Genomic DNA, 27,706 nt, shown 5'->3' with positions numbered 1-27,706 from the left:
GGGAACTTAGCAGTGTGGTAGAATGCTCCAGCCCTGTCAGTCTGAGCTTCTGTGGTCATGGGGAAGCTGATAAAGTACATCCTACGCGCATACAGGGCCTCTGTGACCTGTCTAATGCAGCGATGGGTGGCATGGTGAGACAGAGGGGAAATCTCGACCGCGGAGGCTCGAAAGGAACCGGCCGCGTAGAAAGACAGTGCCGTGGTGACCTTGACCTCGACCGACACTGATGTCCTGATGGCAGGCTCCATATGTGGCCTGATGAGCTCGCATATTGCATTGATCACCACCTTGTGAAAGCGCAGTCTCTGAAGGCAGGTGTGCTCGGACATATCGAGGTAAGACCTCTTCTCCCTGTAAGTGCGGGGTGTGTATGGTCTGGACCTCCTCCTCATTCTGGCACGTCTTAAATTGGGCGCATAATGATGTGCATTAGACATTGAGGCATTTGCACTCTGCAGCATCTGCGTATTAATTGATGCAGGCTGAAAAATGGCAGGGCCCCATTGCAATGAAAGTATAATAGCGATTGATCAGAAGCAATAATTTCCTCACTAAAATACACCTAGCGTAAACCCCCAATAGTCCAGATTCTGAAAATATGTCTGTTGAGATGGTCACTTCACCTGAGAATAACTCCAGAATCAATCCAAATTCCCCTGAAGTTGAAGCAGCCATTTGAATGAAGCGACCTGCGATTTTAAAAATGGCGCCCACACCGCTGTGATTCATTCAGAACAGTTTCACTTTTACTGAGTGGCGTTTTGGGTGAGCGATATTGTGGGCGAGATGTGTGCAAGGTGGTGAAAGTGACGCTGGGCGATCTCCTGGGCGTTAGTTTCGGCAAATGTGATTTTTACGACAAAAAAAAGTGGTCGGGCGGTATTATTGAATCTCGACATTAATTACTTGCGGAAAGTAACGCTGGCCGATATTATGGGAGTTCATTACGCCCATTCTGAAGATTCCACCCCAAAAAAGTGGGCGGGCAGTTTTACTTTTTCCCAGTGTTACGCACATGGGGAAAGTAATGCTCGGCGATAAATGTCTGAAAAATGGGCATCAGTTTCCATTTTGTGGCTAAATGAGCGATATCTGGGCGTTAGACTTTATTTGAGCGGTAAAATGGACGTTAAGTGGGCATTATGCATGCAAAAAAAGTGTAAAATCTAGCCCCATGAAACTACCAGATTGTCGTAAAAATCCATCTGGTGCACCAATGTCCTTTAGGAAAGGAAATCTACCATCCTTACCTGGTCTGTCCTACATGTGACTCCAGATCCACAGCAATGTGGTTGACTCAGAACTGCCCTCTAAAATGGCATAGCAAGCCACTCAATGAAACAAACTGCTACAAGAAACAACAATAAGAATAAAACCGGATGGACTACCGGCTTCGATTGGCTTTGGACAAGACAACAGCACACTCAGCCCAGTTGACACTGCAAAGTCCTCCTCACGAACATCTGGAGACTTGTCCATCATAATGTTTGCCTTATAGGGCCCTCATACCCTAAACTTGCAGTCCTTTTCTCTGATCTTGGGCATAAATTGCTTCTGTGCTGCTTCCATGATGGTTGTGCATAAAAAGTCTGGGTAGATCTTTAATAAAGCCCGAAAATGGGCGGTGCCACAACGGGGTGAGATTTGCTTGTGCCCGTAAAAAGATTACAGCAGTGCCGTTACTTTGATGCTACCTGCTGATTTGAATGAGTGGAGCGCACTAACTGAGCAACCAACCAGTTGCTTTAGGTTGTGCTCTCAGCAGGAGGCCAATGTCGCAAAGCAGTAGCGTCGCTGGAGCGAGGCTGCCTTTTCTTAAAGCAAGGCTGTAATTTTAGAAAGCAGTCTCGAGCATTTAAAGGGGAACTGCCTTCTGAAAAAAAAATAATTTAGAAAAAGGCAGTCTCCAGCCCTTAGAGCTCAAGCTGCCTTCTGAAAATAAACATTAATTTTGGCCTAGAAACCCGCGGGACGAACGACTGAAAAAGGGAAAAAATGATGCCCACTTACCTGTTCCTGCTGCGCCCACGAGAGATCCCGGTCCTGATGCCTTCACTCACTGCACGTCGGAGCGCGTGCACGACAGGACGTCCGTAAGTTGGAGCTGCAGTCACATGGATCTGGGCAGCCAATCAAGGTACAGTATTTTCTCATTCATAATAATGGGAACTCCGTAAGTAGGAGTTCCCATTATTATTATTGAGAAACAGTCCCCATACACCAAAACACTAACAAAAAATAGAAAAAATACACTACATAGTTAAGATTAATTTAAATTAAAGTTATTAATGTTTTATAAAAAAATATATATTTTCCCAATTTTTAAAAAAGTTTTTAAAATTATGATTGAAAATAAACTTATCGTAGTGGACAGGGCTTTTAACAATAAAATGTGTTTTTTAAATTTTATTTTATGATGTTTATGTATGTTTTAAAACTCTTACGCCTGTAAAAGTAGGCTATGCACCTGCTTTTATCAGGTGCAAGAGTTTTCAGGACATCCACTGGGTAAATACCGCACTCTTGCCCTGGCATTAGATCTGTCAAGCTGGAGCTTGACAGATCGGAAAAGCCGTTTTTCAGCGCATGCGTATTGCGTGCTGAAAACTGGCTTTTGCAATGCCTTTCCGGGTCCGTACACACTCAGTATGGACCCGGGGAGGCCGGGATTTCCAGGCCAATAATTCCAAACTAGGAAGTCTTCAGCTCTTAAAGCTAAATTGCTTTCTGCATGTGAAAAATGGGAAAAGTGCTTCAACACTAACATAAATGGCTCAACAGGCCAGGGGAAGGGTATCCAGGGTCTCGCACACAGCACTCCTTTGTGCAAGGGGTCAAAAATGGAAGAGAGGTCCCTTACCCACAGGGGGCCAAGGGGCCCTCTAAAATGAAGGATGTGGGATTAGATCCCCAAGGCCATCACTGCCAGCAGTGCCGCCCCCTGGACCTGGCTCCAGAGCCCAAAGAAGTTTAATGACCTCACACCAGTGGTCAAGATCAAGGTCTGAATACATCTACAAAAGCCGTCTCCTGCCAACTGCACACTAGTCCCTCACACTGCTCAATGCACAACCACCCTCCCCCATCACTCATCTACCAACAATCTCTATCAAACCCTTTAGAGGAGACGATGTTGGCCATTCTTGGCAGAGGCAAGGGTGAGCCATTGGCCAGTGTCGGGGCTGAAATTATACAAGATGCTGATATCCTCATACGTTATCCTCCTTCTCACATCCCACTTCAACCTCATTCCACAATCTCTTCTGATTTACAAGCTGCACATGGTGTAAGCATGCACCTTTTACTTTCCTGTCCTCCCCTCACCACAACTCTACCCTTGTGCCTTCCTCATTTCAGACACCCAAGAAATCCAGCCTGCCCAGCCAGTGGTTGACCAAGAAGAGGGAGAGGTGAATGAAGAAGAAGAAGCAACACCATCACTCAATTTCACACTCCCAGCTCTTTGAAGTTGTCCTGCAAAGCCATCTGCAGTGACCCCACTGAAAGTCAGCAGCCTTTCAGCAGCTATGCTGCAGCCACTGAGGTGGCAATGTGTGGAATCACTAGGATAAGCAAAGGCACATGCAAGACAGTCACTAAAGAAATGCACAAAAGTCATTAGTTGATTTTGTGATGTCATATTGGATGCATATATGGATAAAGTTGGATTGGAAAGTTTGCTTTGTGATGGCTTTTATTTCAGCATTGTGGCGGCGAAGAGGACACTGTGATAATCAGTAAGAGAAGGAAGGTAAGGTGTCATAGAATCATAGAAGTTTACAGCACAGAAGGAGGCCATTTCGGCCCATCATGTCCATGCCGGCCAACAAAAGGCTAGCCAGCCTATTCTCACTTTCCAGCTCTAGGCCCATAACCCTGCAGGTTATGGCACTTCAGGTGCACATCCAAGTACTTTTTAAATGTGGTGAGGGTTTCTGCCTCTACCACCCTTTCAGGCGGTGAGTTCCAGACTCCCACAACCCTCTGCGTGAAAAAATTTCCCCTCAAATCCCCTCTCAGCCTTCTACAGTTACTTCAAATTTATGTCTCCTGGTTGTTGACTCCTCTGCTAAGGGAAATAGGCCCCTTCTATCCATTATATCTAGGCCCCTCATAATTTAATACACCTCAATGAGGTCTCCCCTCAACCTCCTCTGTTCCAATGAAAACAAATCCAGCCTATCTAATCTATCCTCATAGCTTAGATTCTCCACTTCCTGCAACATCCTCGTAAATCTCCTCTGTACCCTCTTCAGTGCAATCATGTCCTTCCTGTAATGCGGTGACCAGAACAGCACGCAGTACTCCAGCTGTGACCTAACCAGTATTTTATACAGTTCAAGCATAGTCTCCCTTGCTCTTGTATTCTATGCCTCGGCTAATAAAGGAAAGCATTCCGTATGCCTTCTTAACCACCTTATCTACCTGGCCTGCTACTTTCAGGGATCTGTGGACATACACTTCTCAGTAGAGGAACAGATGTTAAAAGGGGAATTGAGGTTGTGGTCACTGGTCCCGCTGGCAGATAATTTGATCCCGGATAGCCCAGCCAGAAATGGTGGGTTGCATCCTTCCTTCTGCCTCTTCCTCTTCCCTCTGTGAACAGCGTGTCCCCTTTGCTGCCTCTGTTTCATCTCCATGTGCCCCCCCAGGACTGTGAGCAAATGGTCTTCTCAGAAATATGCACTAATAGTCGGTGGTAAGGTAGGGAATTTCTAGGCCTCTCTGACTTTGGCCTATGGGCTAAAATATTCAAACATAGCAATTTTGGGGGGGGAATTCCAAACTATATGGTCATTTAATGGAAATACTTACCCAAATTATTGCTTACTTTGTTGGCTGTCTAAAGTGTTAATCTGAGCAGTAGTTTGATCTGAGGAGTCTCAGTGGCAAGGCAAAATGGCTGAATTGCCTGCTAGCATTTTCATCCTCATATACAGGATAAGTGAGTTTATTTTGAACAGACAAACCCAGCTGGTGAATTCTAGCAAAAACACAAAGACAGACCTAAGTCTAAACTCCAGAAAGAAACCGTGGAGGTTTGGCATTACAGGTTGGACCACAGAAACGACTGTAATGAATCAGCATTTAACAAGGAGAAAGAAATAACAGGGCCAGACCACCAATGCAGGAGTGTGATACAACCACAGCAATGTTTCTCAACCAGCAGGTGGCAGAATTGATCTTCCATAGTTAGGTTAATTTTTAATTCCCGCAAAGAATACAAAAGAAAAGGGCACCCGCACGAAACACAGAGGTTTAAGGAATAATAGTGCATTACTTTTCTATTCCTTAAACAGTGATGCTGTTTTATGCTGTTCTTTCTCATTCCATTAATTATCCATAAAGCAAGGGGTGAGGGAAGGGTCATAATTACAGCTCCAAAATAGTCTGCGTGACAATGGCGTATGATCCTGATTTATATGCTAAAGAGAATGCTGTAGTCCCTTCAGACAGTGAAGTTGCAATCTGTCAGATGGAAGGGGAAAATCTGGCAAACCAGTCCTTTTAGTCTGTTGTAGATGATCTGTTTATTGAATTGGAGAAATTCAATTTCCAAATTTGGCCATCTGGATGATTTTATATATATGTTAGGGTAGATTTTCCAAGTCCTTGCCCTGGGCAAGGTACCTGGCCCACTGTAAGTGCTATTTGTAAATGTATAGCCAGCATGCCCATGATTTTCTGATCTGCGCTCATGGTGCACTAGGTGCCTCACTGTGGGAGACGACGCAGATAATCAACCCTATTATATAAGTCTGTGATGTTTATAAGGCTCTGTTGTAATTACAGAGTTGTGGATGGGAGAGAGGTATTTAGATTTGGCTGCACTGTGGGACTAATGAAGCTGAACCTAAAGTAATATTAATGGAAATGATCTATGCAGATTGATGCAACAAATAAGAATCTTTGATTCTTTAATACAAGAATATATTTTTGAACCCTTTAAGTATTCGGGTATGATTTCTGGATGAAAATCTCACACACACACACACACACGCACGAAAAAAAACACAGATACAGTGAGATGCCACTTATCTGAACAGTTTCAGAAACAGTCCCATTCAGATAAGTGAGACATTTTGATAAGTGATTGTGTATTAAACCAAGTGTTATACTGTATCAAATGATATTAACTCAGCAGAGATTCAGTATCATGAAGTCATTATACAATATGGGATGCTGGGAGGTCCAGTCACTTAAACTAACCAGTCAGTTAAATGGGTTCCTACTGTATGCATACATACATATGGAATAACCGTTGAACTGGAACACATTGCAATATTACACATCTGTAACAGAACTGGGGTTTCTGATGAAATAGAGAAAGAAGAAGAAGACTCGTATTTATATAGCGACTTTCACAACCACGGAACGTCTCAAAGTGCTTTACAGCCAATGAAGTACTTTTGAAGTGTAGTCACTGTTGTAAAGAATGAGAAAATATGGAACAAGTAAAAGTCATTCAGCTTATTGTTTTTGTTCAGCTGGGTATCTGAAATGCATGGAAATCCATCACTGTGCTCAAGAGTCTTTAAATCCAGCTACTGAGAATTCTCCACCCACCTATAGACCTACTGGGAGTTATTTTGGTGAAAGGATAAAAACAGGCACTAAATGGGTGCTCTACTAATAAGACACGCCTGTTTGAAAGTCTGATTTTAGCACGCAATTTGTGCACAAATTGCTGATTACCATAATTTGCCTGAAGGTGCTAAAACAGGCACCTGCAGGTTTAGCACTCAAGCGTTGATTAGATGTAATTTTTGTGGAGCATATATGTGGGCTCCACTCACCCACTTCCACTGAAGGTGTGGAGTGTGCTGACAGACACACAATGGCATGTTTCAGGATGGCTCAGGGACCAAATGATTGCACAGGTTCTCGGACACAGCACTGAAGCTCCTGGTGGAAGAGGCCCAGAGGAAGAGGGATGTTCTGTACCCGCAGGGAGAAGGTGTCCACCATGTCCTCCTGTCCCTTTCTCCTGCAGCAGCTGGTGCTGCTCTGCTTGGCCTCATGTCCTCCTCCCATTCGTGCTGCAGACCAAGGTTGACCGCTAACAAGGTGCCGATAGCCAAGCACTCCCTTTCTACTGGTGACTTCTATAAGGTGTCCAATAAATTAGAATAGCACATCACTTACTCGTTTTAGGTGAAGTCCTCAGAGAATTTCTGAAATAAATGTTGATAGAATGTTGGTGAAGTCTTGACAACGTGTCCCAGAAAGTCTCCCAATGTGTTTCAAAAGTCCTCTTGAAACCTCCAGCAGCAAGTGAACAGTAAAAGGCGATTTACCTTTAAGTAGCATGGAAAATCCTCTACAGCTACTTGCTTACTCCCAATCAGCTGGTCGCTGTTCGACGAGGGCGTTAGGTCAAGCGCTATCCACCAAAATGCTGTGCAACCTCTTTAATGAGCACTAGCAGGCAATTTAAGTGGCAAGCAGCCCTTTAACTGTTATGTTCAGAATAACTCCAAAAGATTGTATGCTGTAAGCTCAAACTGATGTGACCTTAGTCTCTTTAATCAAACTCCAGAATGAAGAAGCAGCATGGCAGACAACCTTTTATACTTGCTTGCACGAGGTGTGCAAGTGACCCTTGGGTCTCCAACAGGTGCACCCCCTGGTGGCAAGTCTTACACTATTACAAAGTTTACATACATAACACAATTCCCCCCCGCCCAACCCCCCACAAAGTCTTAGATACTAGTTATTTACAAGTTGAGGCGATCAGGGGCTCTACGTTCCTGAGTTGATCGCCTGAGTTGAAGCCTGGCATGGATGAATTAATCGGATCATTGCTACAGTGCAGCACAGCTGGTCTGATTGGACTGTTGGGCATGGTGGGTTCATCCTCATGATTGACAGCGAGGTCGACTGCTGATTGGGTGTGTGTTGGTGGATCAATGATGGTAATGTCCTCTTCATACTGTTCTTGGTCTTCAATGAATCGTAGTTTGGTCTGATCCAAATGCTTTCTGCATGTTTGTCCATTCAGAAGTTTAACAATAAACACTCTATTCCCTTCCTTGGCTAAAACAGTGCCAGCAACCCATTTGGGATCATGACTGTAATTAAGAACAAATACATGGTCATTAACCTTAATGTCACACGATACAGTCGCGCGATCGTGGTACATGTTATGCCGGTGAAACCGGGTTTCTACATGATCATTGAGATCCGGGTGGACTAAAGAGAGCCTGGTTTTGAGTGCTCTCTTCATTAACAATTCTGCCAGAGGAACCCCGATAAGCGAGTGGGGTCGCGTCCAGTAGCTGAGCAGAACCCAAGATAACCGGGTCTGCAGAGAACCGTCCGTCATGCATTTCAAGCTCTGCTTGATAGTTTGGACTGTCCGTTCCAATTGACCATTGGATGCAGGCTTAAACGGGGCAGACCTGACATGTTTGATGCCATTGCGGGTCATGAACTCGTTGAATTCCGAGCTGGTAAAACATGGTCCATTGTCTCTAACTAGAACGTCGGGCAAACCATGTGGCGAACATAGTCCGGAGGCTTTCAATGGTGGCAGTGGACATACATGATGACATTATTACACATTCAATCCATTTAGAGTAAGCGTCCACTGCTACTAGGAACATCTTTCCTAGAAAGGGGCCAGCGAAATCTACGTGGATCCTGGACCATGGTTTGGAGGGCCATGATCACAGACTCAGTGGGGCCTCCCTTGGTGCATTGCTCAACTGTGAGCAAGTGTTACATTTATGTACGCATGACTCCAATTCTGAGTCAATGCCGGGCCACCAAATGTGTGACCTGGTGATAGCCTTCATCATGACTATGCCTGGGTGGGTACTGTGCAGGTCGCGTATAAACATTTCCCTGCCTTTTTTTGGCAAAATCACGCGATTCCCCCATAGAAGACAATCCGATTGGATGGACATTTCATCCTTGCGTCGGTAAAACGGCTTAATTTCGTCTTGCATTTCCCTGGGAACAGCCGACCAGCTCCCATTAAGGATGCAATTTTTTTACTAGTGATAGCACAGTGTCCTGGCTAGTCCAGGTCCTGATCTGGCGAGCCGTGACGGGTGACCCCTCGCTCTCAAAAGCATCCATTACAAGAAGCAAGTCTGCGGGTTGTGCCATTTCCACCCCGGTTGTGGGCAACGGTAGCCGACTGAGAGCATCAGCACAGTTCTCAGTGCCTGGTCTGTGGCAGATAAAGTGGCCATTTTTGGATGCGGGACGAAGCATTGGTGTGAATACCTTTGCTTTCTGAAAACAGCAAAGTGAGCGGTTTGTGGTCGGTTTCGAGCTCGAACCGGAGTCCAAATAGTATTGATGCATTTTCTTAACCCCGTATACGCATGCTAATGCTTCTTTCTCAACCATACTGTAGTCTCTTTCAGCCTTAGATAGACTTCTGGATGCATATGCAACCGGTTGCAGTTTGCCTGACATATTGGTTTGCTGTAACACACAACCAACCCCGTACGAAGGTGCATTACAAGCTAGTACTAAACGTTTATACGGGTCATACAATACAAGTAAATTGTTAGAACATAGCAGGTTTCTGGCCTTATCGAAGGCTGTCTCTTGAGATTTACCCCAAACCGTCGTCACCCTTACGTAGCAATAAATGCAAAGGTTCCAGCAAAGTGCTCAACCCGGGTAGAAAGTTTCCAAAATAGTTGAGGAGTCCCAGGAACGAACACAGCTCCCTCACATTCTGTGGTCTGGGTACATTCTTGATGACCTTCGTCTTAGAGTCCGTGGGTCTGATGCCATCTGCCGCAATCTTTCCAAAAATTCGACCTCTGGCGCCAGGAAAACATACTTGGAGCGTTTCAGCTTGAGTCCCACTCTGTCCAGTCACTTTAGAACCTCTTCCAGGTTGTGCAAGTGTTCGGTGGTGTCACGACCAGTGATCAGGATGTCATCTTGGAACACAACGGTGCGTGGAACCGATTTCAGCAGACTCTCCATGTTCCTCTGGAAGATGGCAGCAGCCGAGCGAATCCCAAAAGGGCATCTGTGGTATACGAACAGTCCTTTTTGCGTTTTGATGCACATCAGTCTTCTTGAAGATTCAGCCAGCTCCTATGTCATGTAAGCAGAGGTTAGATCCAGCTTGGTGAACATACTTCCCCCCTGCTAACGTTGTGAACAGATCCTCCGCTTTGGGTAGTGGGTACTGGTCCTGTAATGAGACTCGGTTGATCGTTACTTTGTAGTCACCGCAGATTCTGACCGTGCCATCGCTTTTCAACACCGGAAGAATTGGACTGGTCCACTAGTTGAACTCGACTGGCGATATAATTCCCTCTCATTGAAGTCTGTCCAGTTCGATCTCGACTTTCTCCCGCATCATATATGGAACCGCTCGGGCCTTGTGATGAACGGGCTGTGCATCAAGGACTAGATGGATCTGCACAAATAGCGACGGAAATTTGTTTAGCACTTGAGCGCACGAGGCATCATCTACCGAAGACAGTGCTTTGATGTCGCCCCAGTTCCATCGGATATTTCCTAGCCAGCTTCTGCCGAACAGCGTTGGGCCATCACCTGATATAATCCATAGTGATAAATCATGCACAGGTCCATCGTACAATACCTTCACTGCCGTACTGCCAATGACTGGTATGAACTCTTTGGTATAAATGCACAGCTTTGTATGAATCGGGCTTAGTTTTGACCTTAGTGCCTTGTTGCCCCACAGTTTCTCAAAAGCCTTCTGGCTCATAAAAGACTGACTCGCCCCGTGTCCAGTTCCATGGAAACTGGAATGCCATTTAATTTGACTTTCAACTTTATCAGAGGGCTTTTGGTGGTGAAGGTGTGTACCCCATACACTTCCTCTTCAGCCTCGGGTTGAGTTGCCTCTCTTACACGTTCAGTTGATCAGCGCCGGATCGGTCATCTTCTGCTGATTTTGCCACGTGGTGAGTTGCAGCACATTTGCACATTCGCTGGAGGTGCCCCATTTTTCCACAGCTTTTGCACACATAGTGCTTGAATCAACATTGATGGGCTCTATGACTGCCCCCGCAGCGCCAACATGGTGTTAATGGATTCGCATTCACGCCCCACGGCGGACTCTTAAGTCATCCTAGGTCTGGCCTCTGCAGGCGTGTAGGCCCTGACATGTACGGTTCTGCCCGCTGAAGGCGTTATTTTATGCACAATACTTGTGAGTGAGCTTCGATGCTGAGAAGATATCTGCTTAGTGTTATCGTTCGTGGACATGAAAGCCTAGGCTATCGTGATGGCCTTGCTCAGATCTAGGGATTCGACAGACAGCAGTTTGCGAAGAATGACCTCGTGGCTGATCCCAAGCACGAAAAAGTCCCGCAATGTTTCCCCCAAAATCTGGCAAATTCGCACGATCCCGCAAGGTGTTGTATGTCGGCAACATAGCTCGACACGTCCTGGCCCTCGTAGCGATGGTGCATATAAAAGCAATACCTGGCCATTAAGATGCTCTCCTTCGGCTTGAGGTTTTCTTGAACCAGCGTACAGAACTCTGCATATGTCATGTCCGTTGGTTTCGTCGGTGCTAGCAGATTTTTCATGAGGCCATATATCGTGGACCCACAAACGGTGAGGAGAATCGCCCTGTGCTTGACCGCGTTACTGTCTGTATCCAGCTCGTTGGCCACAAAGTACTGGTCAAGATGCTCAACGAAGGCTTCCCAATCATCACCCTCAACATATCTCTCATGAATACCAACGGCAGCCATAACCGCATGAAAGTTCGTGATCTGTTACTCGTCGCCAATTGTTATGTTCAGAATAACTCCACAAGACTGTATGCTGTAAGCTCAAACTGATGTGACCTTGGTCTCTTTAATCAAACCCCAGAGTGAAGAAGCAGCATGGCAGACAACCTTTTATACTTGCTTGTACGAGGTGTGCAGTGACCCTTGGGTCTCCAACAGGTGCGCCCCCGGTGACAAGTCTTACACTATTACAAAGTTTACATACGTAAGTAACATCAACGATCCTCCGGGCGGCTGTTCCAGGCACAATCTTCAACTCCTTTATCAAGATGACATCTTGCATTAAATGCAGGCTAAACTGGCGTTTCAGCTTAAGACCTCATCTTGGCCACCTCTGAGGCTCTTTAGCATCTAAAGTATCGAGGAAAATAGCCTCCACTGTTTTCCCAATATTCAGTGCACACGCTCTCCCTGTAGGGATACATACCACTTACCCAAGTCCAGAGAACTTAGGTCAAGGCTTGGGGTCCCCTAAGTGTGTACAGGGCCATGACTGGAGTATAGCCAGATAAAACTGACCAACTTACCAGAGTTGCTACCTGCTGCCTTTTCAGTTAGGACCTCCTTACCCACTGGGCTTTGTCTTGCAGAGTTTTCTGGAGCCGAATAGGTAGAATCCTGACTCCCCAGGGACAGGTCTGCCTCTTCTGTTTCCATTACACTTGATGGTCAATTATTAATACTGCATTTGTACTGCAGACCTGCATGGTTCAAGTATGAGACTACTAAATCTCACACGGAGGTTTGGTTTGGTTCCAAGCTTCCATCGCTAGGCATGTCATCTTAAAGCCATCCTTCCCACAAAGAGCATGATCATTTCAATGAGTGGATGGAGCTCGGCCTGCACCTGTAGTAGGCTTAAACTTATTAAAAAAAAGAAAAGCCTTGCATTTAAATAGTGCCTTTCACGATCTCAGGACATCCCAAAGTGCTTTATAGTCAATGAAGTACTTTTTTTAGGTGTAGTCACTGTTGTAATGTAGGCAACCATGCTATTGAGATAGGAGGAGAAGTTCTCAGCCTCCTGCCTCACATATCTGAAGGAACTTTAACTCGGAGCCCCAATGGGGGTGTGGCAGCAGGCCAAAGACTGGAAAATAAGGATAACTTAATTTCCATACCCCTCAGAATTTTCTTGTCGCAGTCAGGGTCTTTGGACTGCTGATCTCTCTACTAGCAGTCAGAAGGCCCTGATATTGGAAGCCTAATATATAGCTTCATACCTCATAGGCTTGCAGCTGCACTCAATTACTTGCCACCTTTGCTGGTGCTGTGTCCTGGCAAGGAGCAGGCTGGTGCCAGAGGTATCCCCATGACATATTAATCACCTGGAAAGTAAAATTCTGTTGTTCCCGAGCCTGGATGGGGGTGGAATCAGGATAATCTCTCCTATAGTCCTTTCTGGTCTTAAGATATTTTGGCTTAGAAATTGGAAGTGCTGCACCCATTTTACAGGGATAAATCAGGCATCAAAGCATCCAATATGATGGGCTGCAGGCGCGCGAACATTCTGAGCTTTAAGTGGTCCGCCCAGCCTATTGGTATAGGCATCAAAAAAGTTATCCAGGGCATGCAGCTGAAACAGGCATTAGTCCCTTTGAATATGCAAATAAGGAACCTACCACCTGTTTTGACGCCTCTTTTGCTAAATTGGTTTGCCCTAATTGGATGCTGGTTCTATAAGTTGAATGTAACTTCCCTCTAGAAATGAACTTCAGTGCTTTGATTGCCATATGGATCAGAAAGGTCCTAAGTTCAATCATCAACCTTCATTGAGGTAACCAAGGGCATCAGTTGGGGTGCTGCTTAAAAAAGAATATAATAAATTATGGGAAATTGAACAGCGAAATGGGATTACAGTAGATACCTCAAGTTTAGCAACTAATACTGGCACAAATGGCATTTTGTAATTTTGATGAAGTAAAAACATTGCAGAATAGGCCATATTTATAGATATTACAATATAGCTTTCTCTATTTTCCTCATAAAGAAAATGTAATTTACTACTGTAGTGAAGGCTTTTTTCTTTAACTTTAGTCACAGAAGAAAGTGTACCTAAATATCATGCAATACAATTTCATTCCAGAATTACAAAGAGTAAACATAGTTTATAATCAGAGCAAAATGAGTTAGAGCCAGAAAAGTTGCAGGGCAATTGTGGAGGAAATGGTAAAAAGTGTGGGGTAGTTGAGTGGGAAATAGCCCAAATTGCAGGTAGTTGCAATGGATATATTTCTTGCTGAACCCAGTCAGTTTTTCCCCTCATTGGCACCTTCGTTTTACTCAGCAGCATGTTTTATAGTGCCAGAGTTCTAATTCCATCTTCCTGTCTAAGAATGAAGGAGGTTCACATCTTCTCATTAATTGTATGTACTCTGCTTACCGGCATTATTTAAAGTAAGAGTTTGGATTAAAGTATTGGTCAGTGGAACGGGTGAGTGCATGCTGTCCAGTGATCCCCTCCCCACTGGAAGTGTGCATGTGTGGATGTTGGGTGATGCCCCCTGCAGTTAGTAAACATGCCAGCCCTCTGTTGCGACTCACACATCAACAATGGACATTTCGGCAAGGTACTGGAGGGTGACCAGCACCCACGAAACCACATCCCAGGAAAGGAAAGGAAAACATTGGCAAGGACAAAAGGTCAAGTACTTAATTAGTAACAGAACATTACGGGACAGATTTTAATGTTTCTGCTCCTGACCTTATTGGTTTGCGAAAAGAGGAACATCAGGCAGGGAGGAAACCTGCCCAATTTTCTTTTCATTAATTAAGTGGATGAAAAATTGGACTTGCTTCCTTATGGGTGTGTGGTCCTGCTCAGCTGATTTTCCTGCAGTCATTGTACCCAGATGATTCAATATGCTTAGGTGCAAGATCCAATTTCAGTTTCGAATTAAAAATAATCTCTAATCTTTTAAATGAATTTTTTGGCCTTTAAATGAACTAAAAATCTTTTGTATTCTCACAAACAACTAGATCTGCTGAAGCATCATTCACCTCCTCCAAGGAAGTCATCTCCAGTTCCATGCTCACAACCAGAATGGTTCATGCATGCACCATCTTCCAAGAACAAGGAGTAAGTATACATGTATTTCTACTTGTACAATCCTTGATATTGACTTGTGGACATTTTGGGAGTTAAGCAACATTTTTGGCCTATTTTGGGTGGGAAAATTTTAGGATAAGTATTAGTTCTTTATTGAGTGAATTGTTATGTCTTTAATACTCCCATGAATGACTCCACGAGTTCTAGTATTGTACTTGAGCTGTTGTGACCTTAGCCCCATCTTTGTAACTCCAATGGGCAGCCTTTTACACTAGGCCCTTCACATCTATGCAGGTGACCCTCAGGTCTCCCACCACAGTGCCCTCTGGTGGCACACCTTATGTGACTATACAGTTAGGATACATGGTCTACATACATGACATGAATATTAACTGCTTTATTTCAGACAGTTGTGTTAAAATGTACCATTTTTAATAAATGCACCTTCAAATATATGATAACATAGTGGATGAGCCATTCTAAGTTGTTCTTGGACACCCCATTGTGGCATCAGCAATCAGTATGGTTACCCACCTGCCTTTTTTAGATGTGAATGGTATTTAATATCAAAGAGGAGAAACTTAAAGGAGAAAAACAATAAATTAAAAATGAGAAATCGGAAAGAATAATAAACAGCTGAAAAGGAAAGAGCTACATGTTGAAAATGTGAAATTTAAACCAGAAAATGCTGGTAATGTGCAGCTCCTTCATGAAAATGATAATTTAATGTTTCTGGTAGAGACCCTTATGTAAGTTTTCCACTCCATGATGCTCGATTAATGGACATAAAGTGGGTGTAACTGATTGGAAAAGTGGGCAGAGATCTGCTACTCCAGACTTTCACCCATTTAGTGCCCCACTCAATTTTGTACTGATGTCAGAAGCGGCTAGCAGTTTGCAGTTAATTCCATTAAAATCAGCCCTCAATCATTATTATGCAATTTCCAGTATTTGAATGCTATGTTGCCATAATCATCTACCGGCCCGTATAAAGTGGGCATCCAGGGCTGCTAGAAACATAGAAACATAGAAAATAGGTGCAGGAGTAGGCCAGTCAGCCCTTTGAGCCTGCACCACCATTCAATATGATCATGGCTGATCATGCAACTTCAGTATCCCATTCCTGCTTTCTCTCCAAACCCCTTGATCCCTTTAGCCGTAAGGGCCACATCTAACTCCCTTTTGAATATATCTAATGAACTGGCCTCAACAACTTTCTGTGGTAGAGAATTACACAGGTTAACAACTCTCTGAGTGAAGAAGTTTCTCCTCATCTCAGTCCTAAATGGCTTACCCCTTATCCTTAGACTGTGACCCCTGGTTCTGGACTTCCCCAACATCGGGAACATTCTTCCTGCATTTAACCTGTCCAATCCCGTCAGAATTTTATATGTTTCTATGAGATCCCCTCTCATTCTTCTAAATTCCAGTGAATATAAGCCTAGTTGATCCAGTCTTTTCTTCATATGTCAGTCCTGCCATCCCAGGAATCAGTCTGGTGAACCTTCGCTGCACTCCCTCAATAGCAAGAACATCCTTCCTCAGATTAGGAGACCAAAACTCTACACAATATTTAAGGTGTGGCCTCACCAAGGCCCTGTACAACTGCAGTAAGACCTCCCTGCTCCTATACTCAAATCCTCTCGCTATGAAGGCCAACATGCATTTGTCTTCTTCACCGCCTGCTGTACCTGCATGCCAACTTTTAATGACTGACGTACCATGACACCCAGGTCTCGTTTCACCTCCCCTTTTCCTAATCTGTCACCATTCAAATAATATTCTGCCTCCCTGTTTTTGCCACCAAAGTGGATAACCTCACATTTATCCACATTATACTGCATCGGCCATGCATTTGCCCACTCACCTAATCTGTCCAAGTCACCCTGCAGCCTCTTAGCATCCTCCTCACAGCTCACACTGCCACCCAGCTTAGTGTCATCTGCAAACTTGGAGATATTACATTCAATTCCTTTGTCCAAATCATTAATGTATATTGTAAATAGGGTGCACTGTTTCTAAAGTGCGTGAAGAAAATAACGGCACTAAAGAATGACAAATTCCCAGGACCAGATGGTTCCCATCCCAAGGTTTTAGTGGAAGTAGGTGAGAACATTGCAGATGCCCTAATTATAATCTTCCAAAGTTAATTCCATTCAGGAACCAGGCCTTTAGATTGGAAAATTGCACATGGCACTCCGCTATTTAAAAAAAGGTGAGAGAGAGAAACCAGTGAATTATAGACCGGGAAATTATGAGTGTCTATAATTAAGGATAGAATGACTGAACACCTTGAAAATTTTCAGCTGATCAGAGAGAGCCAGCATGGATTTGTTAAGGGTAGGTCATGCCTGACAAACCTGATTGAAATTTTTGAAAAGCTGACTAAAGTAGCGGACAGAGGAATGTTTATGGATGTTATTTATATGGACTTTATATGTGGCAAACTTGCATATTTATATGCGGCAAACCTGTGGCAGGGACTGTGGCTCTCGTATTGGACTCATTCTAAGAGTGGAAGCAAGTCTTCCTTGATTCCGAGGGACTGCCTATGATGATGATGATGATAAGGACTTCCAGAAGGCATTCAAAAACGTCCCTCATAAGAGACTGTTGGCTAAAGTTGAAGCCCATAGAATTGAAGGCAAATTATTGACGTGCTTATGAAATTGGCTGAGCGACAGGAGTCAGTGAGTAGAGATAATGAGCAGGTACTCTAATTGGCAGGATGTGACTAATAGTGTTTCACAGGGATCTGTGTTGAGGCCTCCACTATTTACCATATTTATTAATGACTTAGATGATGGGATAGAGAGCCACATATGCAAGTTTGCCGATGACACAAATATATACAGCATTGTAAGCAGAGTAGATGGAAGCATAACATTATAAAGAGATATTAATGGATTAAGTGAATGAGCAGAACTGTGGCAAATAGATTTCAATGTAGGAAAATATGAAGTCATCCACTTTGGACCTAAAAAGGACAGATAAGAGTATTTTCTAAATGGTGAAAAGCTAGAAACAGTGGAGGTCTAAAGAGACTTAGGGATCCATATACATAGATCATTAAAATGTCATGGACAGGTACAGAAAATAATCAAAAAGGCTAATGGAATGCTGGCCTTTATATCCAGTGGGCTAGAATACAAGGGAGTAGAAGTTAAGTCACAGCTATATAAAGCCCTAGTTAGACCACACCTAGGAAGGATATATTGGCCTTTGAGGGATTGCAGCATAGATTTACCAGAATGATATCTGGACTTCAAGGGTTAAATTATGAGGAGAGATTACACAAACTAGGGTGGTATTCCCTGGAATTTAAAAGGTTAAGGGGTGATTTGATTGAAGTTTTCAAGATAATATGGGGAACAGATAGGGTAGATAGAGAGAAACTATTTCCATTGGTTGGGGAGTCGAGGACTAGGGGGCATAGCCTAAAAATTAGAGACAGATCTTTCAGGAGTGAAGTTAGTAAACACTTTTGCATGCAAAGGGTAGAAGAAGTTTGGAATTCGCTTCCTCAAATGTGGGTTGCTACTAGGTCAATTGTTAATTTAAAATCTGAGATTCATAGATTTATTTAACCAAGCCATGATCGCTTTGAATGGTGGAAAAGGTCCGAGGGGTGAATTGTCCTATTCCTATTTCTATGCTCCTATGCATTTAAAGAGCCCTATGATATGATTGGTAGCAACATTTTGAAACCTATTTTTGTTTATTTTCTGTTCCAATTATTTGGTCATGAGGCTTTGTGCCAAGAGTTCTGACTGTGCCATTTTTTAGGATATAATATTGGGACAGTAGGTTCCCTGATAATGAATCTCCTTTTATAAACAGAAGCACCAATGGAACATAGGAACATTGGAATTGTAAGATGCAAAAAGACCATGGTCAATCTAGTTTGCTTTGTACAAGCAGTGAAACACCTGCCCGGCAATGACTATACAGAACTAGCTACACTATCTGAGTTACTAGACAGTCAGATGCAGAGCTATGCCATCTACCCCAAGGATACTTGCAAGCTCATATGCACCATTGGGCTACATGACTAGTGGCAGGAACAGTTAGCTGCACCCCAAGGCTCCTTCCTAGACATGTTGCAGTGCTGACCTCGAGTGGCAGTGGGGCCAACATCCTCACTGCCACCTCATTCTGCACCATCTGCACTTCGCCAGCCATCAAACACGGGGTTCAAATGTTACAAGCTCCAACACTTGGCCAAAATACGGTTTTCTTTCTCCACCTTTATTATGCTAGCTGCTGGGTTTTGCTGAGTATTTCCGTTACTTAAGCAATCTTTGCAAAGACTGAATATGCCTAAAAATTATTATCCTATATAAATGCTGCCAACATTTTTATTTCAATATGCAGTCACTTAATTTTAAGTGGCTACAACCCCTTAAATTAAGCCATCAATCCTTTTCATTTAAATGCTGCTTACATGCAAGTTCCTCCCCACTTCTGGTCAGGCTTAATATGGGCTGGGAGCTTGCCCACACTGTGTAAATGAAGCTGACTCTATAAAATCCAGTGGGAACAAAAGAGTTGTGTAAGCCTTTTGTGAGGGCTTATTGAAAAATTGACCCCCTTTTGTAACTACAGACCTGTTATTAGAACACTTTGTCAGGAAAGATATGTTAACCTATAGAATTTTGCACTGCAGAAGAGAGCCATTTTTCCCATTGTGTCTGTGTTAGCTCTCTGAAAGCCATTTTTCCCATTGCCCTGCCCTCTTGCTATACCATTTTAAAGTTTTATTTTTTCACATATTTATCCCATTTCATCATAAAAGCTGTTTTAGATTCTGTTCCCACCATTTTTTTTAAGTGGAGTAATCAATATCCTAATAACACTCTGCATAAAAAAAATCTCCTATTCTCTCTCTTCATTCTCTTGTGATGATCTTAAATTTATGTCCTGTTGTTACCAACTCATTGATCAATGGAAATAGATTTTCCTTATTTATATTCATAACTGTAGTCTCTCATTCCTGATATAGGAGTGAATCTCTTCTGCACTCTTTCCACAGCCTTCTCATTTTTCCTAAAGTAAGGGCCCCAAATCGATTTGCATAGATTCAGAATTACCTCGTTTCTTTTGTACTCTCTACCCCCATTTATAAAGACTAGCATCCCAAATGAGTTTATTAAAGCTTTATGAATTAATCCTCCTACATTTAAAGATGGTCCTTAATGCTTATGCACAAAATTACTGTCACTTAATGCACGCTTTGAATGCGTGCAAGCTTTAAAACAGAGCAAATTTAAGCCATTGGTGTCATGCTAAAGTGGCAAGGTTAAAGGGAGCAGATATTTGTCAAATTGTATAACAATGGATATTAAAATGTTATGCAATTATCTACCCCCTGGAATTATAGTCAAAAATGTAGATGTGCATTTTATAGAAAACCTAAATGTTTTGTTTTATATATATATATATATATATATAAGCATCCATTTTTAAAGCAATCATATCAACAAATTGAATGTCACTTTAATTACAGAGTCCCTAAATGGTATTTGCCAGAGTACATGGTTCACGAGGAGTTCATTCCGAGCCCTTCTGATAGGAAGCCTCAAAGATTACTTCATGACCCCGATAAGACTGCATTGGAAAAGGAGGCAGAAGACAATGAGAAGGAAAATAAAATAAAAGTAAAGGTAACCAAGTATTTAGCCAGCACCATAATAATTTTACTAACATATACTTTCCCACTGCTCATATCATTAACAATTGGGAAAGTGGTAAATATCAGCTGTAACTATTTGTAACACCAAAGTTTTGATTGGTCCCCTTGGAGGACAAGATACACCCAGCAGTTGGTCTGGAATGTGTAATTAGATCCTGCCTGTCCGAGTTATCAAGATCTTTGCAAAGTGTAATTTGATCCATTCATTGTGACAGCCAGCTGCAGAGCTTACAGTGCTAACACTACTGCTTTTAGAGACAGGCATGGCTCACCCTCCCGGGTTAGGAGCACTCACACTGCCGAGTTCAGATAAGAAGAGTTGAGGCCATGGAGGGATTTTAATACGAGGATGAGAATTTTAAAATAAAAGCATTGGTGTACAGTGTACCACCTAATTTATTTTGGGTGCGCAGTCCCTTTAACAGGCTGCGCGGCCGCATAGCTTAGCAAGCACAGGGGTGATGGATGAATGGGACTAGCTGCATGTTAAGATACCCACCGGCACCCATGATACGGAACCCCTGCAGAGTTTTGGATGAGCTCAAAGTTTATTGAGGGTGGCCAGGAGAACATTGCAATAGTCGAGTCCGACAAATAATACACAAATGTATTATTATGCATATTATAGGACCAACAGAGAAAACGCTCTAATTTTTAAAAAATAATTAATTTATTGCCCATCCATAGTTGCCTTTGAGAGGATGGTAGTCTTCTTGAACTGCTACAGTCTGGTTCCTACTATGCTTCCCCCCCTCCCTCCCCCGCCCCCGAGCTCCCTCTCCAGGCTCCTCCCTGTCCGAGCTCCTCTCCCCCACCCTTTGATCCCCTCTCCTGATATTGTGCATCTGACTGGGATTACAAACTCTTGTTGGGTTTCAGTTACGGCTGCATAAGATAGTGAGGCTGGAAAAACAGCACTGCCGAAGCGCCACTTTGAGTTGTTATTCTCTTGTTCTTTCGAGCCCAGGTTACAGACCTAGAATATCTGTGCTAAACTCACCGATGCCCATCATTCAATTAAGGTTGGCAGTCAAAGCTTTGGCCTCCCAATATCATTTCCTCTGCAAATGTTCTGGCCCACCGGCACCCATGGCCCGGAACTCCCGCCTGCTCATTGTGCCATCAACATCGGCAATTAGATTCAAATTTGAAAAGTCCCCAAGGCTACCCCTTGGCTCCCCATTCCTCTCTCTCCCCTTCGATCCACTTTCCACTCTTTCCCTCCCCCCTCTTTGATCCCCTCTTCTCTCTCTCCCCCCCACCCTCCCCGTCATTACGTTCTCCTCCCCCTCTCACTTTGATCCCCTCTCCCCCCTCCACATCTGATTCCCTGATCTTCTCTGATTGCAGCCGCCAGATGAGTTTGGAGAGATCAAGAGGGCAGATCAAAGAGAAACTAGAAAAAGATATGAGTTTAGGGCTAGGGCAGGTGGGAGCCTCAGAGGAAGTTTGGCCCAGTGGGCTAGGTGAAGGAAGGGAACTCACAGAGGCAGCTGATCAGATGGTTTCAATCTTTGAGACAAAGAAGTCCATGAGCTCCTCACACTTGTTGTTGGAGGTGAGTGTGGTGGAGACAGGGGAAAGGGGTTTAAGGAGATGGTTAGCAGTAGAGAATAGTAGCCAGGGATTATTTTTGCAATCCAGAATGAACCTGGAATAGTGAGCAGTTTTTGTAGACAAGAGTAGGAACCGATAATGTTTTACGTGTTCGAGCCAGATGTGGCGGTGAATGACTAAACCAGTTGTCCACCACATTCATTCAAGTCTGTGCCCTTTTGACTTGAGGGAGCGAAGATGAATGCAGTACCAGAGGGAGGAGCCAGTGTGGGAAAGAGTAATCTTTTTAATAGAGACAAGGGCATCAAAGGTGATGGTGAGGGTGTGGTTAAGCAGATCATGGCTGCAGAAATGTCATTGTTAAAATAGGGCCAAAGGTTGGACAGTTTTGAATTGATAAGTACAGTTGTAAGAGAATTTGTCGGGAGTTTTTTCCAGGGGTGGATGCAGAAGGAAGTAGGTTTGGATTGGGGAAGGGGGATGTGGGTCGAGAGCGATACATGGAAATGGTCAGAGATGGCTTTATCTTTAATTCATAGAGTTGGAATAGCAAGACCACAAGAAATTACAAAGTCAAGGGGGTGGCCATGAATATGGGTTGAGGAATTTACATGGAGGGAGAGATTAAGGGAGGAAAGGAAGGTAGTGAACTCAGAGGAGAGAGAGCATGATCAATTGAGATGGAGGTTGAAGTCATCGAGGATGAGAAGTCGTCTGTGCATAGGCTGAGGGAGGAAAGCAGTGAGGATATCCATGATAAAGTTTTTATCATATTTGGGTGGTAATAGAGAATGAGAATTTTGAATGAGAAGTGAGAGGGGTGGAATAAGGCGAGATGTTCAAAAGATAAGAAAGTTTTGATGATGTTGGCCAAGTTGTGCAGCATGCAGCAGACGACGATGAAAAGTGACACCCGCTCAGCTGAGTACTGGAGGACTTCTCCCGAGCGGTCAAGGCAGTGGAACCATTGCTTGAGCACTCTGATGGTCTGCTCAATGATGTTCCTGGTGTTGGGGTTGCGGAGGGGAATCATGAGCCAGGTGGAGAGCGGATAGCCATTGTCTCCGATCAGCCAGCCACGAGCTTGATGTCATGCCTGGAAGAGAGCTGGCACACCGGTCTGGCGCGAGATGAATGCATAGTGGTTGCTGCCAGGATAGCGGGCATTGACTGTGAGGATTTGGCGTGTGTGGTCGCACACCAACTTCACATTCAGTGAGTGGTAGTCTTTGCAGTTACGGAATACCTCAGGATTGTTATGTGGTGCCCGCAAAGCGACGTGGGTGCAGCCAATGGCACCCTGCACCATGGGGAAGCCTGCTATCCTGGCAAAGCCACATGCACACTCCAGCTGCTTCTCTATGGTCATGGGGAAGGAAATGTAGTCCCTTCTCTTTCTGTAGAGAGCCTCTGTGACCTCGCGGATGCAGCAATGGACGGCAAATTGATATGTTGGAGATGTCTCCTGTTGCATGCTGGAAGGATCTGCTGGTGTAGAAATTGAGCGTGATGGTGACCTTGATTGCTGCTGAGTGAGCCATCCTCACCCTGGTCTGAGATTTGAGGTCTGGTTGCAGGAGGTGACAGAGCTCTGTGACCACGTCCTTGCTGAAGCGCAGCCTTCAAACACACTGTTCCTCAGTGAAATTGATGTAGGAGGACTGCGGCCGGAATACCCTGGGAGGGTGAGGTCTCCTGTTCACAGCCCTGTTAGCCCTCCTCCCTCTGGCCACATTTTGCTGTCTTCCTCTCTGCCTCCGATGGTGATGTCAGAGCGAGAGATTGAGTGCCAACACAGACCCCATGAAACGATATAAATGTGGGACTTTCAAATCTGCCCTCAATGAAAGTCACGAATCTTTAACCGGCAGAACACTCCTTCAACTGGAAATTGGTGAAATCTGTCAAAATGCCTGCCTGCCTATATGGAAGTAAGCAGCAACCATTATTGGTCGACTAAAACTTTACCCAATGCTGGTGCCTTTAAATAGCGCTCCTCCAGCTGACTTCCACCTGAAACGTGATAGCTAAAGCTGTCGTTATCAGTGCCAGGTGATAAAACGGGGCGAGAGCCAACTTATCTTCTGGGGCGGTAACAGGACGATGTGCTCGGCAATGACGTCAGTATCACCTGGTGCAGCCGAGCGGGACACTATGTGTTAGGCCACCACAAAACCTCTGCCCAAATTTAGCGGGAGGTGCTGTTCTCGCCACACCTGGGCGAAAAACTCATTAGTGCCCTATTAGCGTCCTCTGGGGGCACTAACGGGAGGTGCAAAGTACCCCAATTTCTCCCCCCGTGAATCTCCAACAAGAGAGAGTCGAACCACCTCCACATGACATCACCTCCTGACTCCCGAAGCCTCTCCACCACATACAAGGCACAAGTCAAGAGTGTGATGGAATACTCTCCACTTGCCTAGATAGGTGCAGCTGCAATAACACTCAAGAAGCTTGACACCCTCCAATTCAAAGCAGCCCACTTGATCGGCAGTCTAACCACCTCAAACATCTATGCCCTCTATCACTGGCGCACTGATGCTGCAACGTATACTACTGATAGGATGCACTGTAGAAACTCGCCAAGGGTTCTTTGCCAACACCTCCCAAACCCGTGGCCTTCACCACCTAGAAGGACACGGGCAGCAGGTGCATGGGAACACCATCACCTCCAGGTACCGTTCCAAGTCACACACTTGTAAGGAATGAAAAAGCCATTTGACCAAATGAGCTATTCCTAAGATAATATATAAAATTCCATGCCATGAAACTCCCTCTATTGATGTAATCGCCTAAGGGAATGTTCTGTAAAAATCCTTTTCATATGCCAAAGCTGTAGGGTAAATTGAGATTATCAATTCTCCACACATCTCTATTTTTCAACATTGGCCAGTGTCTTTCTCTAAAAGGCATTTTCATAATCCCAGTTGCAATGGAACTATTATATTCCATACAGTTTATCTTTGTATATACTTAGCACAATAATTTTTAATCCCATTTGTTAGGCACAGGAGACTTGTTGATAAGGTTAAAGGGAATATCGCAGCATGGATAAGAAATTGGTTAACAGACAGAAAATAAACAGTAATTGTTAATGAATGGTTCTGAGATTGGAGGGCTGTAAACAATGGTGCCCTCATGGATCAATGTTGGGCCCTCTGCCCTTCTCAATATATATGAATGACCTGGACTTGGGTGTAGAGGACACAATATCAAAATTTTCAGATGAAACAAAAATAGGGGCAATGGTTAATTGTGAAGAAAATTAATTGACTGCAGGGGGACAGATAGGGGTTATTAGAGTGGACAAGTAAACGTCAGATGCGGAGAAATGTGAGATGATACTAACTGAGAAGAAGAATGAGGAGAGGAAATATATACTAAATGGTAAAACTTTAAAAGGAATGGAAGAACAGAGAGGATTAGGGGCTCAGATAAACAAATATTTAAACGTGGAAGGCCAAGTTGATAAAGGTGTAAAAAGCACATGGAATCCTAGATTTTATCAATAGAATACAAAAAGCAAGCGGCAATGCTATATGGAATGCAATAGTGGAAACAGTGGTGGAAGCAGAATTAATAATGCTTTTTAAAAGAGAATTGTATAGATATTTTATAAAAATTGTAAAGTAGTATGGGGAAAGAGCAGGGAGATGAGTCTAACCAGTTAGCTCTTTCAGAGTGCTGGGACATGCACAATGGGTCAAACGACTTCCATCTATGGTATGATTTTATGATTCCTACTGGATTTTGATAGCTTTGGGGGGAAAATTGGGTGCCTTTGCGCCTCCCGTTAGCGCCCCCAAATGGCTTTGCGATGACATCGACTGCTGCCATATTCGGCGGGAGTTATGCAGTGGCGCCAAGGCGTTGTGCCTTGTTCTCCTTTGCCTGGAGATCATGATGTCATCGGCATTCACATCGTCCCAGTAGCACCTCGGACCCGAAATTGCCTTCCGCCCCCTGCAGCAATGCAGGGCGACAGCTGTAGGAGATGTGCATCAGGCGGCCAGCCACTTCGGGGACAATGCTTAAAGGCGAGGTGGCCGAGGTAAGTTTAAAAAAAAACATACCTTTTTTCTTCTAGCTTTTTTCATGGGTTCCTGCACACAATCGCTCAGCCCGTCACTCAGCTTGAGTGCTGGGCTGATTGCGCGGGATCATGGCTGCTGTCGTCCAGGTAAGTTGTTTTTATTTTGCAGAGCCTGCAGCGATGGCCCTTCCCTTTAAGGGAGGGAAGGAGCCCTTCCATGTGCTTTTTACACCTTTATCAACTTGGCCTTCCACGTTTAAATATTTGTTTATCTGAGCCCCTAATCCTCTCTGTTCTTCCATTCCTTTTAAAGTTTTACCATTTAGTATATATTTCCTCTCCTCATTCTGCTGAACTCACCGCCCCACATACTACCATTGCACTCCAAGAAGGAAGTGGAGCGCTTGATTTAGCACTCCACTTTCTTCTTGGAGTGCCAACGGCAATCTTTTAAAAAGTTTGAAATCGTTGCCACCTGGTGCTAACTTTTCAAACTTTTCAAGGTTAGCGCCCCAAACGGGGCGAGTTCTAGATTTAAGGTCCAAATTAAATAAACTGTTTACATCTACATTATGGATTCTCACTCAGAATTGTATCTTATTGCCTATAGATCTGCTAACCAGTAAAAATAAGTTCACCTCTATAAGTCTCTCTTCATTCCTTTGAGCCGCAGAGCTTCATGCATCGGGTGTGCATATCAGGAATTCAGACACACAACCCATTCACAATCTCCATGATTTTCCTTCAGTAATGGAATATCGTGGGACTATAAATTAGACATATACCCCAAATTCCAATATGCACTCCTGATTTGCAAAGTTCTGCATTGGGAGTGGTAAGAATGATCTATATAATGTTAGGATTCACTTGTTTCAACTTTAAATGGCCTTCAAATGCATTGTAATACTTGATTAACCTTGTCGATAAGCTTCACCCTGATTGGATATTTTCAGTGAATTGCCAATAATCATCTCCAAATATTTTTTCTTTGTCACTATTGTTCATAAATGTACTGATATACTGCAAGCTGCCTACTTCATTCTAATAAAAAATATGCCTATTTGTACACTATAGCTGAAATTGCCAGAAATTACAGACAAGAAGCAAAGAGACAAAGTATTTACTAAGAAAACAGCGCAAGGGGACTACTTGGAAAATAAATTTCCAGCAATGTAAGTTGTAATTTTGCAGATCCAGAAGGATTTATTTTTAAGCAGTACTTAATATTTTCTATTATTAATTGATGCTTTTTTGTTGGTTAGAAAATACATTAGTTTTACTGTTACATTTGACATTTCCTTAAGTAATTTGTTTTAATATTAGCTCTGATTTATAGGACCATAGATTTTTGGACTTTAAGGGAATCAAGGGAACTATAGGGAAATTTTAGAGCAGAGAAGATTGAAAGGAGATTTAATAGAAGTGTTCAAAATCATGAGAGGTCTGGACATTGTAGATAGAGAGAAACTGTTCCCATTGGCAGAAGGATTGAGAACCAGAGGACACAGATTTAAGGTGATTGGCAAAAGAACCAAAGGCGATATAAGAAAACACCTTTTTACACAAGTGGTTAGGATCTGGAATGGGTGGTGGAGGCAGACTCAATCACGGCTTTCAAAAGTGAG

The 27,706-nt window shown here is 43.8% G+C and overlaps 1 protein-coding gene and 1 long non-coding RNA gene across 7 annotated transcripts in view; one reads left to right on the top strand and one right to left on the bottom strand.

The window, feature by feature from the left end:
• The window catches only part of LOC139263792 (uncharacterized protein C7orf57-like), a 194,314-nt gene that overhangs the window by 85,001 nt on the left and 81,607 nt on the right, over positions 1-27,706 (top strand). For 4 of the 5 annotated variants that reach the window (XM_070879848.1, XM_070879846.1, XM_070879844.1 and 1 more), the window contains exons 4-6: positions 14,730-14,829; positions 20,306-20,462; positions 27,156-27,253. In XM_070879848.1, the coding sequence (XP_070735949.1) occupies positions 14,730-14,829; positions 20,306-20,462; positions 27,156-27,253 (355 nt within the window). The remainder of the gene's footprint in view (positions 1-14,729; positions 14,830-20,305; positions 20,463-27,155; positions 27,254-27,706) is intronic. The other variant, XM_070879845.1, reaches the window with a different exon arrangement.
• LOC139263793 (uncharacterized) overlaps positions 1-27,706 on the bottom strand; it is a 125,876-nt gene that overhangs the window by 32,779 nt on the left and 65,391 nt on the right. The gene's annotated exons all lie outside the window — the stretch shown is intronic.

This window comes from Pristiophorus japonicus, chromosome 5 (genome assembly GCF_044704955.1).
Source record: "Pristiophorus japonicus isolate sPriJap1 chromosome 5, sPriJap1.hap1, whole genome shotgun sequence".
In the NCBI taxonomy this organism is placed as follows: Eukaryota; Metazoa; Chordata; class Chondrichthyes; family Pristiophoridae; genus Pristiophorus; species Pristiophorus japonicus.
The sequence above is the reverse complement of the archived record's forward strand: the minus strand, read 5'-3'. Positions and strand labels throughout refer to the sequence as shown.